Raw genomic sequence first — 15751 nt, forward strand, 5'->3', positions numbered from 1 at the left:
GAGGGAGAGAGAGAGAGAGAGAGAGAGAGAGAGAGAGAGAGCACTCCTGGCTTCTGAGTGTAGAAATCCCTGTCTTGTGCTTCCTGAGGTGGGCCAAGGCACCCTGTCCCCAGGCTTCTCCTGAGCTGAGGCATGGCAGCCCTCCGTGAACATTGGTTAAGTGATCTTGAGATCAGGCAAAGGGAGAAGGAGAAAGAGACTACCTAAGAAGAAGAAGTCGCCGAGGAGCCTGGGCATCACAGGTGGTGGCACAGGGCTGCAGGGGAAGAAGGACAGAGGCTCCCTGCTGCAGGGAAGCAGAGGATGGTGGGAGACACAGATGGTGGCTGTTCTGTGGGACCCAGGTTTTGTGTGTGTGGAGAGGCCTTCAGGCTGATGTTGTAGTCTGATGAGTCTAATGTGACACAGGGTGGAGAAGTGCCCCTTGGGTTCTGACCTTGCCGGCCCAACTTAACTTTCTCTTACACCATTTAATCACGGTATCTTTTGGAGCGGCCATACTGTGACTCAGAACTTCAGCTGAGGGATTGGTGGCCCTTGGACATGGGCCACAGTTGGCATTGGAACCCAGTGGCCCAGGCAAGAGGACCCAATTTGGAAAAGTTGCTGTTTTCGGCTGTTGTGCCCAGAGCCCCTGCAGACCGGGGAGGGGGCTGTGTGGTGGGTTAGAGCACAGATCTCTGAATAAGAAGAGGCCTGGCCAAGGTTCCTAAGGAGAGGGAGATGACTGGATGCTGCATCTGCAAGCAGATTGTTCTGGAATCTTAAACACCATCCAGGCTCTGCAGAGCTTTGCAGAGGAAGAATGTGTGGTGGTGCACATAACAAACAGCTTTCCAGCCAAAGAGGTGGGACTCAAAGCCCACCGGTGCCCACACAGTGAGCCCACGTGGTTCTGGTTTATTCTGGTTCGTTATCTTTCCAGGCATGCGTTCTTCCGTCCTGCATCACGTTTGGGGGAGCAGGGGAGGAGAAACCCTGAGAATGGCTATAAATACTTCTTTAAAACACAAATGAATTTAAGAGGGATCTCCTTCTAGAAGTGTGCCTTTGTTTTCTTCCAGGTCCTGTCCTTCAAGCGAGCAATCCCTGATGATTGGAGCTGCAGGGAAGGAGATGGGCAGCAGCCCTCAAGGGGGCCTGTGGGCTCTCCTAAGGCTTCTCAGGGAAGAGCAGGGATGTAGACATCCAGCCTGCTGGGTCCCCAGAGGGCCCTGGGATGAGGCCAGAAAAGGGAGAAGGAGAAAAAAGCCACAAACAAGAAAGTGATGCCGAGGAGCCTGGGCACGGGGCTGCAGGGGAGGGAGGGCAGAGGCTCTCTGTGCAGAGCAGCAGAGGATGGCGGGAGACACAGATGGTGGCTGCTCTGTGGGACCCGGGCTTTGTGTGTGTGGAGAGGCCTGCAGACTGATGCTGAGGTCTAGAGAGCAGCAAGGGGATGTTACTATGTGTTCTGGTCCTGGTATAAATAAGAAAGGACATGGGATAGAAGAGACACATATGCCTTTCCTTCTGAAAATCAAGATGAGGGTAGCCTGAGGTGCAGTGCCCCTTCAGGAGGGGATAGTCACGGCGGTGTCTGGGTAGCTCTGGCCATTTTCTCAGGAATTTCTATACATTGGAAAGATGATCCAGTGTTTAAGAGCATTGAGACAGGGAGTTTGATTCTCAGTATACACATGGCAGCTCATAACCATTTATAATTCCAGTACCAGGGCATCTGATGCCCTCTTCTGGCCTCTGGCACTGCATGTATGTGAGACAGAGACATACAAGCAGGAAAAACACTCATACACATAAGATAAACTAATTTTATTTTATTTTGTTATTTTTTTTAAAAAGATTTATTTATTATGTATATAGCATTCTGCCTGCATGTATGCCTCCAGGCCAGGAGAGAGCCCCAGATCTCATTACAGATGGTTGTGAGCCACCATATGGTTGCTGGGAATTGAACCCAGGACGTCTGAAAGAGCAGCCCCTGCTCTTAACCTGTGAGCAGTCTCTCCTGCCCTGTTGTGTTTTGTTTTTAAAGCTGGTTGGTTGGCATATTTCTTTTCATTCCTTTTGTGAATGCGATTGTGAGGTGGATCTATGAATTGCCTGGTTTAAATTTAGGTGTGTGTATGTTTGTGTGTGTGTGTGTGTGTGTGTGTGTGTGTGTGTGTGTGAGAGAGAGAGAGAGAGAGACAGAGAGAGAGACAGAGAGACAGAGAGACAGAGAGACAGAGACAGAGACAGAGAGAAGAGAGAGAGAGAGAAGAGAGAGAGAGAGCAAGAGAGAGAGAGAGAGAGAGAGAGAGAGAGAGAGAGAGAGAGAGAGAGAGAGAGAGAGAGAGGAGTGCTGACCTAGCCAAACTCAAAGCCACAAACATTTCTTTCTTACGGAAGGAAGCCCCGTTCATTGGCTGTCTTTGGTGTCTGTTTAAGAAGTCTTCAGAGGCCGGGCAGTGGTGGCACACACCTTTAATCCCAGCACTTGGGAGGCAGAGGCAGGTGGATTTCTGAGTTCGAGGCCAGCCTAGTCTACAGAATGAGTTCCAGAACAGCCAGGGCTACACAGAGAAACCCTGTCTCGAAAAACCCACCCCCCAGCCCCCACAAAGAAGAAGTCTTCAGACAACACATCTTTGCACAGTCTTTGGGCTGTGCTGAACCAAAAGTTAGCAGGAAGGACAAACGGGACCTCAAGTTGAGGGCATCTCTCCCTTCCTCTGTCCCCTTTATTTTTTCTTCTCATGCTGCCTCAGAAGGATCTCCCATTCCAGGCCAGCCGGGCTATATATTCAGGCCTTGTTGCAAAGAGGTGGGGGGTGCTGCTAGGATGGCTCAGTGGGTCAGGGTGCCTACCATCAAGGCTGAATTTGATCCTGAGCCCCATGTTGGTGGATGGAAAGAACCAACTGTCTCACTCATACACATACCCCAACTATCACAATCTCACACACACACACACACACACACACACACACACACTCTGAGAGAAGATGAGAGAGACAGAGAGTTGAACCCTGGGAAGCTGATCTCTTCCTTGTGTCCTGGTCCTTAGCACATGTCCCAGTTGCACTCACTTGTGTCCTGTGTTACCTGTGATAAAGTGTGAGGGCAGAGCTATGTGGGGAACAAAGCCCTGGGGACCCAGCTCTCAGGAGCTGTGATGCAGGCTGCTGGTCCTCAGCAGAATATGACTAGTCCCGACCCTCAGTCTTCCAGTGTGTGCACTGGGGTTTCATAGAGATAGAAGGAAGATCTCATAGGGTGCCTGGTCTGTGGAGTAGCGTAGGCAGCATTTGGGACCTCAGCAGTTACCTTCCCTCTGAGAGGGGCCGTGTGGTCTAGCTCACTGTCATTATATGCTCAGCATGAGCCTGGGCTCAGGGGCTTTCAAGTCCACACAAGAGTCATCTGAAAGGGCTTCCATGGCTGCCACCAGTACTAGCTATATGCCGAGGGCAGCTTACTTCTTTCCTAGCCCCTGAGCTGTATGGTCCATCTCTCTGAAGCTGAAGACCATCCCCTAGCCTCGGTTCAAGAAGGCCAGAAGCTTCAGGCCCAGTGGCTGTGGCCAGTCCTCAGGACACGTTCATCCCTGAGGCCCAATGGCAGCCTCCTGTGCCAAGAGCTGATCACAGCACAGGGTGACTTGACCTCCTGTATTGGATGTGTGGTCCTGTTCTGTTCAGGAACAACTGACTCAGGACTCCTCTGGCCTTCTCCAAGACTCAGAGTCCTAGGAGAGTGCAGAGGGACACTTTTGTAAGAAAGAGGCAGCCATATTCTGTACTTGAAGTCAAATGTGGCTAAAATTAAGCCCAATAGTTGCCACCCGTGGGACCTGGCACAGGGGACCTAACCTGGTAGCTCCAGTGTTCCATCTGTTAAATGGGAGTGATGGACAGTTGGAAGGTTTTCTCAGGAAATGTGTAGATCACATACCTTCCTGGGTGTCACCTGAGCCCCAGCCCTAGGCATCCTAGCCGTTGCTCAGTCTGGCCTGCTCTGGCCACCATAGCTTAGGACTGAGGAAATCCAGCCCAGTGGCTGGGGGCTCACACTTTTGTTCCTTCAGGAGATGACCGCCAGGGGAGACGCATCTTTACTTTCAGCTGCTGCCGGTTGCCACCCTTGCACCAGCTCAACCACCAACGTCTGCTAGAGTAAGTACCACCCTTGCACCACCGCATGCATCTGCCTCCCAACGTGGTCATCTTGGTCTCTATTTCCAGTGCAGCTGTAGAGAGGTAGTGAGCTTAGGATCCCCAGAACCCATCCCAACAGCTATCTGGGGAAGGCTCCCACCAGGGCTACCATGCCTTCACCAGCACCAGAATGGTGGATGTTGGCGTGATTCCCTCTTAGCCAGCTGAGCTGTGGGCACTGACTTCTGAGGCTGGGGACAGTCCCCTGTCCTGAATGCATGGAGGCTCTGTCTTGCATTCCTGATAAACACAGGCTATCGAGAGAGCAGGAAGGTATGTTTCAGGAAACACAGTAGATCAGCAAGATGCCTGAGGTAGGACAATAGTGGTGGGGCGAGGGCAAGGCTGAAAGCCACCATAGCCCTGAGTTCGAATCTCAGCCCCTCATTGTACAGTTTGCTGTGGTGACCTTAATAAATGGTCATGGATCTAGTGGCATGAAACAGCAGAATTATATTCTATCTAGAACTGAGGTGTGCTTCAAACATGCTCCCTCAGTGCTCCCTCCAGGGGGATAGCCAGCAGCTAGTCTCCTTTAGCTCCAAGTACTGGGCAAATAAATCCTTGAACCTCTCACTGGGGCTGCGTCACATGCACTCTGTCTGCATCTTCACACAGTCTTGTCCTTCTAAGGGTCTTCTCTGTGGACCCATGAAGGAGCCTGGGTCCAGGTTTGCATCTCTAAGACTTCTCCTGGAAGCCATCCTGGTGGGTCCAGCATCCACCCATCTCTTAAGACCCCAGATTCATCCACAAGCACCTTTTTTCCCCAAATGTGGGGTGGTCACAGTTTCTGGGGTTTTACTGTGGCTATCTTTGGGGAGGTGCCATGTCCCCTTGCTAGCTGTATGACCTTAGATCAGCGAAGTAACATCTCACTTGAACCTCAGGTGTCACCTATGGGACAAGAAGAGTCTCCACATGGTCCTGGATATGGCCTGAGTGAGCATAGCTGGCTCCTGACCCCTGCTGGCTCACATGGTGGCTTCTGTTCCAAGGATGTTAGTAAATCAGTGTAGTGCTCACACGGTCCTGAAGGAACCCTGTGTCTTGTGCCCTTCAGGTATCTGAAGTACACACTGGACCAGCATGTGGAGAATGACTACACTATTGTCTACTTTCACTATGGCCTCAGCAGCCAGAACAAACCATCCCTCGGCTGGCTCCAGAATGCCTACAAGGAGTTTGACCGGAAGTGCGTACAAGGGGGGCACAGGGGTGGGAGGCACACAGGGACTGAATGAGGGTGGGGTGGGGCCGTGGGCCATGCAGTGGGTCCAGACAGATGCTAGTGCCTCATTTCAGTGATGGAGAGAGTCCATTTGGGAGAGGGCTACAGAATCTCAACACTTCTGTCCTGTTGCTGGAGGCAGAAGCGCCTAAGACAGCTAGAGGACTCCCTCTCCCTCTCCCTCCCCCCCTCTCTCCCTTTCCTCTCTCTCTCCCTCTCTTTCTCCTCTCCCCTCCCCTCCTCTTCTGTCCCCTCCCCTCCCCTCCTCTCTCTTACACTTATAGGGACATGTGACTTGGTGTGTTATATGACTTGCTGTGTCATGTGTCATGTGGCTTGGTGTGTTATCCGTGGTGTAAGAAATAAGTCAGTGGAGGAAGAGGAAAGAACAAACTCAGTTCAACCTCAAAGTGACAAAAGCAGACCTTGCTGGTCTGAGAGGCTGGTGTCCTCGTGCCTTGTGGCTTGGAGCCGAGGTTACAGGAAAACACTGCACAGGGCCTGAGAGTCGGTTTTTGTAGAGTACGGAGCCGGAGGGAGGGACTGTGCTTTCCAGCCTCAGACGCTGATTTTTTTTTTTTTTTAAATAAACTGATTTTTGAAACTGTGAAGTAGGAGATAAGCTGCCTGCTTTTATGATCTTCTGACCTCTCTGGCTGCAGGGTGAAAGATAAGTCAGGGGCCTGTTCTGTTTTTATGACCTCTGGGCTTCAGCGTGCAGAGAGGGGCTTAGCTGCTTTCTGGAATTCCACAGCAGCAGACTTCTCTCTCTCTCTCTCTCTCTCTCTCTCTCTCTCTCTCTCTCTTCCTTCCTCCCATTCTTCCTTCTTTCCTTCCTTTCTTTCTTTTTAATTTTTTTGTTTTGTTTTTGCTTTTTATTTTTCAAGACGGGGTCTCTCTGTATAGCCCTGGCTCTCCTGGAACTTGCTCTATAGACCAGGCTATCCCCCAAGTCACAGTATCTGCCTCTGCCTCCCGAGTGCTGGGATTAAGAGCATGCGCCACACCATGCCCAGCTGGCAGCAGATTTCTTGAAGCCTGTCTATGGCCACGATTTTGGAGGCCTTCCTTTGATTTGTACATCACCATCATTTATTGCTCAAAGGACACAAGTCTTGTCTCCACCATTGCCTCTCAGCCTGGCTCAGGGTCCTGTCTCACCCCTTCAATCTCTCACCCGAGTCCTGGAACCTGTCATTTTTCTGGTGATCCTGCTTCCTTTCTGAGGACTGTGTATTAGAGGTCCTGTCGCCTTTGTTGCTTCAGGCTGTGGCGTTACTGGTCAGCCTCATGAGCTGACAGTGAGTTCTTGGGGAGCCCTGCACCCACTCTTCTGTGTGCTCACTCGAGGGCTCTGCTCTGGCTTAACTTCTCCCTGATGCAGCCCCTCCTCCTCCTCCTCCTGGCCTGACTCCCTTACCCCCACCCCACCGCCCATGTCCTCCCCCACTCTGCTCTGGTGTCCTGAGCCAGGCCACTTGAGCTCTCTGCTTAGATGTTTACATTTCTCTGTCTATGCTTTGATGCCTGTCCTGAGACCTGTGCCCCACTTACCTCCTAATCCTAAACAGATCGGGGCTTTCTGGTGTGCTACTGCGGTTGAAAGGCTAGCTCTCAGGTGGGCTGGGGTCCTCACATCAATCTGTAGAGTAAGTCGTGCCCTCCCCCGAGTCCCCATAGCCTTATGGATGCTACCCATAAGACACCGCCATCGATTAGGGTTCTGGGCAGGTTTACTAGGTTTCATTGTGAAAGTGGCAGCTAGGCTTTCTGGTTTAGGGCTGTGCTCCATGCCCTTGCCCACCTGTCTTCTGCGGCTGTGAGAACATCCTTAGCCATGGGCTCCACTTCACTCTTATGCCAGGAAAACAAGGCAATGGGCAGGCCAAGGCAGTGGGATCAGAGCCTCTGTGTGTGTGTGTGTGTGTGTGTGTGTGTGTGTGTGTGTGTTTGTGTGCGCAAGCCAGAGGTCAATTTCAACTGTCACTCCTTTTTAGGCACCATCCACCCTCTTTGTTGAGACAGGGTCTGTCATTTGTGTAGAACTTGCCCAGTAGGCTGGCTGGCTAAGGATCCTCCTCTCTCTACCTCCCCAGCACTGAGATTTCAAGCACCTGCCACCACACCCCAGCTTTTCTTACATGGGTTCTGGGGTTCGCCAGGCACTTTACCAACTGAGCCATCTCCCCAACTCCTTCGAGATAAGGTCTCACTGTGTATCCCTGGCTGGCCTGGCACTCTCCACATAGACCAAGCTGGCCTCGAACTCACAGAGCTCCACCTGGTTCTGCCTCTCAAGGTGTGCTTCCCTCAACTCAGTTCCTTTTAGGATTTAATCCATGTTCTTTAGTTGAGCTTGCTGATAAATGGATTTTCTGAGGCTCGGGCCTGCAGAGTCATTCAGTGTGGTGTGTGACAGAGTTGGGGGACTTGAACTCACCTCACCTTTCCCTCCTCAGGTACAAGAAGAACCTGAAGGCACTGTATGTTGTGCACCCCACCAGCCTCATCAAAGCACTGTGGAACATCTTCAAGCCCCTCATCAGGTGAGCACCCTGTAGACCCTCATGCCACCATCTCTGGGGTGCACCTCTGTCAGAGGGCTCCATGCAGAACTGCCTCTGAGGCATCATAGGTTATCATGGGGGGGTCACATGACCACCCAAGCCACGAACTGAGGCTCTCTGAGGTTGTGGACAGGAATGCTGGCCCATGACGTTGATGTCCCAGCTAGTATTTTAAATACACCATGACTTCAGTGCCCACATTCTGCATCTGGGTCTTGGTTCCCAAGGTCACTGTCAAGGTCACAAAGCCCAGGAAGGGCTCCAGTTTACGCAGCAGGGTAACTGTAAATGCAGAGGCTGGGACACAGGCACGTGGGCTCTCACTGTCTTCAGGGAATGACCTGGGACAGCCTGTCCCCTGCAGCTGAGTATAATATAATCGAGGAAGCTTAGCCATGCTCGGTGCCCAGGTGTTCTTGGTCCTATGGATGTGGACACTCCAGAATGGGCCTCAGTGAGTCAGTCTCCAATCCCTCTGGAGTGGAGAGCAGAGAGACTACCCTGTGAGGTGCTGTCTCTATCGTCTGCCAGTATAAACTGTGTGACATGCCCATGGCCATGTTTCAGATGTCCTCTCTGGAGCAGGTGAAAGCAGAGACTTTTTCCTGGAAACTCAGGGTGTGTACCCCAAGCCAATGGGCTAGCCTTTCACTCGCTGCACCCGAGCAATCAGCCCAGAAAACGTGGCAACTTCTGTCCGCTCTTTCCAAGTCTGGACTCTTTCTCATTAGACAGTGATTTCTCTGACAGTATCAGGAAGAGCTACAGGGGACCTGGCTCTGCTGGGACTCCAGGGGCATCTTCATTTCCTCTCCATTTAGCCACAAGCATCAGGCTCAAACTGTACCCAGTCACATGGTGAGTGGGTGAGCTTCATTCAAGAAAGCCCAGCGTTTGCATGGGGCAGGTTGGGACACTCAGGTGAGGGGACACAGTCAGAGAGGAAGTGGCAGTGTCTTTCCTGGTCAGCCAGGAGGACTCAGCGGGGTTTTCAGAAGGAGTATTTTCGTGCAGGAAGGGCACACACAAAGTGGGTGGTCACCCTTTGCTAAACATGGCCCTCAAAACATTTCGCTGCCTCCTCTTCCTCCTCCATCATATCCCCCTGACCCCTCCCATTTGTTGATATCTACCTACAGTGGCTTAGAAGTCCACAGCCAAGAGGGACATTCATGTTGTGCCCTGTGTATAGGTGAGAAAGCAGGACAGAGACAGGGGAGGGCATCACATCTGTTCTCTCCCCTCCCCTCTGATTTCAGCAGCCCAGCCTACCAAGTGCATGGAAAACTTCTGCCCTCCTGCATCCCCACCTTCTACCTGCCTCCTTGAGGGCTAAGCTGTGTGTCTTACCGTGCTGAGTTTTCAAGTCTCCGTCACTCAGACACGGCCACACTGTTGGTATCCGACCCCTCTTCATTGGACAATGAGTGACCCTAAAGGTCATTCAGGTCCCAGAGCCTGCAGATCTGTCACATTCCACCGCACAGGAGTTATGTAGATAAGATTAAGCTGAGGAGGTTGCAAACAGAAGCCAACTGGGAATGTTCTCCTGGGCTCGAGGTGAACAATGGGGTCCTTAATGGACAGCCTTTCCCTGCACTGTCGGGAAAGAAGCTCAAATAGGCTGTACTGATGGCTTTGAAGATGGAAGCAGGAGTCCCACACCAAGGATTGCAGGCACTTTTAAGAACTAGAAGAATTAAGGGGGCCACAGGCCATTTTAAGCTGTTTCTTTTGCCCTGGGTCCCTGACAGCTGCCTGGGGACCACCCACTTATATCCTAGGTCCCCAGGACCCCATCAGTACATGCTCTTGAATGTCTGCCTGAATTGTTGTGAGTGCTTTCACCATACATTCCTATTTGGTGTGTATGTTCATTTGCATACACACACGCACACACGCACACACACACACACACACACACTCCAGCAGTGGTTCCTGGAAAGTGCTGCCACCCTGCCTCACCTCAAGCCCCATCCCACACTTCAGGGGGCCTACAGTTCAACGTGCCTTCCCCATAGCCCTCGTGTTCTATGGAACATGGCATGCACCACCATTCCTGGTTTGTTCTAGAATGTTTTTAACTCTCCTTTGGGGATTGAGTTATCTATTCACCTTATGTTATACACTCCGAACCATCTTATGTAGTCAGCTATGCCTTCTCTACTTCTAAATGGGGGAAGTTGATGCTCAGAGAGGTCATACAGCTTCCAGAATGAAACCAGAACACAGGATGAAAGTGTATACTCACACAGACTTGACCTGGATCCTGTGCCTTGTCCTGACTCAGTCTCTCCAGCAGCTGTGGGTGTGGCACAAATCTTGTCCCATGACTGTGCTAGAATTCCTGACTGAGCTGCCCAAGTCCCTTCCACCAGTGTAAAAGGCCAGATGGGTCATGTCTACTTACCGGCGCTAACTCTAGGGTCCAGTGGATGCCTGGCTTACAGGAATCATTAGGCAGGTACAGAGAGAAAGGTGGTGTGTGCTCCTGAGTGGGCAGGAGTGGCATGGGAGGTCCCCAGAGTGCTGAAGTAGATGTCACTGTCTAGAAACTTCCACGGGACAGCTAGGTCCTTAGTAGGCTCAGTGGATTCTTCCTGGCAACACAGAAAACATTAGCAGCACATCATACCTCAGAGAAAAGTTTAATGTCCCCAGAGCAGAGGCCAAACTGTCCCGGGGTTGTCTGTTAGCTGGACAGATAGGAGGTGAGGACATTCCACAAGATCTGTCCTAGCCCCTTCCTCAGGGCCCAGGACCTGCATTCTTCGCCAACTGAGATTCCCTGGCAGCACCCTCGAGACCCATGAAAGCTACCTTGCTCATGACTGGAATCTGGCCCCCAGGTCTGATCCACTCTTGTCCACAAGAGGGAGCCAGTGCACAGGCCTTGACCTCCCTTGGGGTGTGGGAACTGGTTTAGGCTGGAGCTGACACTGGACCCAGAATTCTGCTCTGCTCACAGGGGTGTCCCATCTATCCGATCCCTGTGGTCTTGTTTGTTTTGTGCAGCAGTAAATTGGATAATCTTAATTTCACGTTATCTACCATGTGGAGCACACACAGGTTGTTCTAAGTGCAGGGGAATCTGGCATCGCTGAGCACAGAACTTGTCTTTTCTCACCATTGCAATTCTTCGGAATGGCTCAAGTTCAGCGTCTGTATCAGTGGGAGCCAGGCCTTGGCAGATAACGTGCCTTGTCCTGGATCCCTGGGAGAGAGTAGAAAGGCTGGCAGAGGCCATGTCTCCCCATGGCTTCTGAGACACCCCTTGAAGAGTCTCCCAAGGTCCCTTGCTCTTTGGTCTCTCAGGGAGAGGAGATGGCCCAACACAAACCTACCACTCACCTCGGACCATAGTGACTCCAGAGGGACAGGTTCCGCCCACTGGTCCTCTGAGCTGGCACATAGTTCTGGTCAATATCAAGGTCAGCCTGGCAGTATTGATAATCACACGGAGGAGGGGTCTCGGGGCATGTCTGTGAGGGCTTATCCTATTAATTGAAGCGGAAAGACCTGCACCCTGTGGGTGGGACCATTCTCTGGGCAGCAGATCCTGGGTTGTATGAAAGGAGATGGGAACTGAGCAGTAGCATACACGTGCTCATCCTATGCTGGCCTGGGCATAAGGTGATCTACTGTTTTGAGCGCCTCCTACCTTGACGTCACTGCTGTGATGGCTTGTTGCTTGAACAATGAGCTGAAATAAGCCATTTCCCCCTTAAGTTGTCTTTCAGTATTTTATCACAGCGGCAGAAAAAGATACTAAGACACATACATCCTCTCCACATAGAAGGGAGCCCCTGTGCTGTGTGCACTATGTAAATTCACAACCAGTTCAAAGTAGAGGCATAATTGTTTTATACAGGTGAGCCTCTAGGGGCTCTGGCATATTCTGGGTTTCCGTGCCTGCTCTGTCTTTTGATTGATTGTTTGTTTGGGGAGGGGGAGGTTCAAGACAAGGGTTGTCTGTGTTACAGCCTGGCTGTCCTGGAACTCTGTAGACCAGGCTGGCCTTGAACTCACAGAGAACCACTTGCCCCTGCCTTCTGAGTGCTGGGATTAAAGACACACCCCTCTTGCTTCTCCTTCCTCAGTCACAAGTTTGGGAAAAAAGTCACCTACTGCAGCAACCTGCGTGAGCTCCGAGAACACCTTCAGTGCGACCAGCTGCTCATCCCCCCGGAAGTAGTGCGGTGAGGGCCCACCCACCTCCCCCGCCCTGCTCTCCTCCCCTCCCCCATGACTCTAGGGTCCAGTATCCACGCACATACGTGAGGGAGAGTAAGCCACGAAGGCTGCATACAGTGCAAGTACAAACTGATTAAAAACACATCCAGGCACGGATTTGCCGTTCTGCTTCAGAGCCGGATATGAAAGGGGTTCCCTGGTGTGCTGGTGAGCCGTGTGTGGAATGAAATGTTTCGGGAGTGGCAGGCGCGGGGCTGGGGAAGACAGCTAGCGGCATTTCATTCAGCTCCTGCTGAACGCCTCACTGAGTGTCTGGCAGGCCGGAACGCAGGGTCAATGAGCAGAGACACGGTGGCTTCATGCCTGTGCCGGGCAGGCCAGCTCCAGTGAGGCTCCTGAGCCTCATCTTCCTTCTCTCTGAGGATGCGGCACCCTGCCCAGGATGCCTGAAACTTACAGAGATAGGATATGTGGGTTTTCTATTGATGCTGATGGGGTTAGTCTCCACGTAGCACTTGGAGATGACTTCCATGGCTGTACCTCTGTGAGGTGACATTCTCCTGTTGTGTCCACAGGTATGACGAGAAGCTACAAAACCTACACAAAGGCCAGCCGCCCCCACCCACCAAGACACCACCACCACGGCCGCCTCTGCCCACCCAGCAGTTTGGCGTCAGCCTGCAATAGTAAGTGAAGGATAGATACCCTGTTCCCCTGAGCAGTGGGACCCCTCCTGTCCAGGGAGGTTGCTCTAGGCCTCTGCCTCCTGCCTACAGGAGAGATGAAGGGTCAAGTCTCCTCTGAGGCAGAGTGCCCAGTGCTCCACGAGTGCCTGGGTGGAAGACAAGAACTTTCTGGTCACCCTTCAGTTCTGGCTCCCTGCTCTTTGGGCCTCTTCCGTCATCTTCCAAGTTCCACCATGCTTGTGGGACTTTGATCTTTGGTGGATCTCTTATTCCCTACCTGTTTACCAGGCCAGCTTCATTCCCATGCATCTTGGGCCCCTTCCCCAGAAGCCCGCCATGGTACCCCATCACACGACACCCCCAGTCCAGGTTCCTATGTGTCTGGGTCATGAGTTTGTCTCTCTTTGGGTCTCATGCCCTGGTAGTAGACCTGGCTGACATAAATCCAAGGCAATGTTTTATCCTAAACCAACCAGGTCGCCATAGCATACTCGGGAAGAGCTGGGCCCTGTAATTCATCACTTTGTGTTAGAAACTTGCACGAGGTTTGATTTTCACTTAAAGCTCTGGTCATCTGAAAGGTCCATGAGGAGCTGGGAACCCTGGGAAGAGTTTAAGGGAAATCTGGTGGGGATTTAAGTTTGTCCCTATCCTTCAAGGACAGGATTCCTCATGTCTTCATGTGTGGGCTTTGGGATAAGATCCATCCAAATGCTCTTACAGTCTACAGTGCGTGTGTAGAAAACAAAATATACCCAGTGGATGTCACATCCTAACCCCCAGTACCTGTGGCTACAAATGGCTTGCAGGACAGACTTTAGAGATGTGAGCAGCGTCTTGAGATGGGGGCTATCTGGGACACCTTGGTAAGCCCAGGATAGCCCCTTAGGGTTATAGAAGCAAGAGTCTGTGAAGCTATAAAAGCAAAGAGTATATTCTGGAGCCTCCAGGGACCAGTCCCACCCCTATTCTAGACTTGAGCTAGAAGGTAGTTTCAGGGTGCTGTTTTAAGCTAATTCGTCATCACATCCATTGGGTGAGGAGGCTGTCGCATGGTTCTGTACCTGTCAGCTGGGGAGGTGTGATAAAGCAGTGTTCCCTGAGTGGATGGGGTAGGATGCATCCTCAAGGGAGGAGGGGAGCACCCTCAAGGGAGGAGAGGAGCACCCTCAAGGGAGGAAGGGAGCACCCTCAAGGGAGGAGGGGAGCACCCTCAAGGGAGGAGGGGAGCATCTTGGGGTATCACAAAGAGGGCTGTTGTTGTGAGTATATCTCTGCATCCGAACTGTCTGATGGAGCTTTCTGTGGTGATGGGCATGGTCTGCTGGACCAACTCCAGGTTGAATGTGCACATGGCTACTTCCTATCTTAACTTCTTGAGTAGTACCTGTGCCTGCTCCCAGGTCACACAGTACCTCCTCACCTAACCACACATTCTCAGAGAGAAAATGCAGTAGATGGTGAAATAGTTTGCCCCCCAAAACTAGAACACAAACTTGCCACTAAAGAGTTCATTCCTTTTAATGGGTTGTGAAAGCTTGCCGCTGTGACTCCCTCGTGGTCCACACATGATATAGATGCTCCCTACTGCCACCCCAAAGGCAGGGAAGAGCAGGTGCCTGCAGTTACCACAACCCCCTCTAGGGGTCACTGGTGAAGGCTCATCAGGCCATCAAGAGACAGTTTTCACAATGTTTCTGAGGCCTCTCTGTGCCCTTCCTGCCTCTGTGGTTCTGCTGCCAGTGTCCCTAGTGGTTCTTCCATTCAGAGCTCCTCCTACTAAGGGCTCCTACTAAAGGCTCCAGACATGCCATCTGATGGCCTGTTGTACCCCGCAGAGCTATCTCTGTCTTCTCAAAATCAAAATAACAAAAACCACTTAAAACAGGGCTACGAGTGCTTATCACTAAGCCAGAGCACACTGTATTTCACCATATACTGTGATTGTGCCATGTGCCTGTGAGGCAGAGCCATACCTGGGGCTCACTGGGCTCACGGGCCAGCTGGCCTAACCTAATCAATACCTACTGGGCCAGTGAAGAATGACACCCGGGTTGTCCATAGTTGCACTTCCTATTCACAAACACACATATACACACAGACACTTGAAAACGGAAAGCAAGGATAATGTGCAGATTTGTACATTGTGCGTGTGTCTGAGCATCACGATTGGGAACTGTTGGTGGCTGTCGTCGGTCTCACAGCTCTACTGAGTGGCTGGGTTTGGGGGGAAGCCTTGGTTTTTGTTTTATTTTATGAGTGTGGGTGTTTTGCCTGTATGTGTGCCTGTGCACCGTGTATGTGCCTGCTTCCCACAGAAGCCAAAAGAGAGCATCAGATCACCTGTAACCAGAGTTACAGATGGCTGTGAGATGCCATGTAAGTGCTGGGAATTGAACCTGGGTCCTCTACAGAACAGACTGTGCTCATAACCTCTAAGCTATCTCTCCAGTCTCGCAGAGGAGGCTATCCTGTTCACCTCAGGCAGGAGAGATTGACAGACTAAGGAGGGGTTCTGTCCAAGTCTAGTCTGTAGGTCAGTGCATTGATGGAGTCATTCATGGGAGCATAGGTGACTCAGGCAACTGCATCACTGAGAAGCCCAGCATTCCTGAAGCCCTCTATGGGATTTGTAGACAGCTCCAAGAGGCTCCCCTTCCTAGCAGTGCCTCACTGTTTATATAACCTTATACAAGCCTCCTGTGTCTTGTAAGTTTCTGGTGAGTGTCATGAGCCTTGTGAATTTCCCTCCTCCCTCTCCTCTTTCCTCCCTGATCCAGGAGGGGATGTGTCTTTATGAAGCAAACAGCTACCCAACCAGGCCACCTGGAACACCTTCGGTGACTTGAGCACTTGCAGGATATGTTGACACAT

At 51.7% G+C, this 15751-nt stretch overlaps 1 protein-coding gene across 3 annotated transcripts in view; it reads left to right on the forward strand.

The window, feature by feature from the left end:
- The window catches only part of Arhgap8 (Rho GTPase activating protein 8), a 45343-nt gene that overhangs the window by 17587 nt on the left and 12005 nt on the right, over window positions 1-15751 (forward strand). For 2 of the 3 annotated variants that reach the window (XM_031351555.1, XM_031351562.1), the window contains exons 3-7: window positions 4070-4157; window positions 5263-5394; window positions 7890-7976; window positions 12098-12196; window positions 12767-12877. In XM_031351555.1, coding sequence (XP_031207415.1) covers window positions 4070-4157; window positions 5263-5394; window positions 7890-7976; window positions 12098-12196; window positions 12767-12877 — 517 coding nt within the window. Of the gene's footprint in view, window positions 1-3355; window positions 3639-4069; window positions 4158-5262; window positions 5395-7889; window positions 7977-12097; window positions 12197-12766; window positions 12878-15751 lie in introns of those variants that run through there. The other variant, XM_031351548.1, reaches the window with a different exon arrangement.

The sequence above is a fragment of the Mastomys coucha genome, unplaced genomic scaffold (assembly GCF_008632895.1).
Source record: "Mastomys coucha isolate ucsf_1 unplaced genomic scaffold, UCSF_Mcou_1 pScaffold11, whole genome shotgun sequence".
Lineage (NCBI taxonomy): Eukaryota > Metazoa > Chordata > Mammalia > Rodentia > Muridae > Mastomys > Mastomys coucha.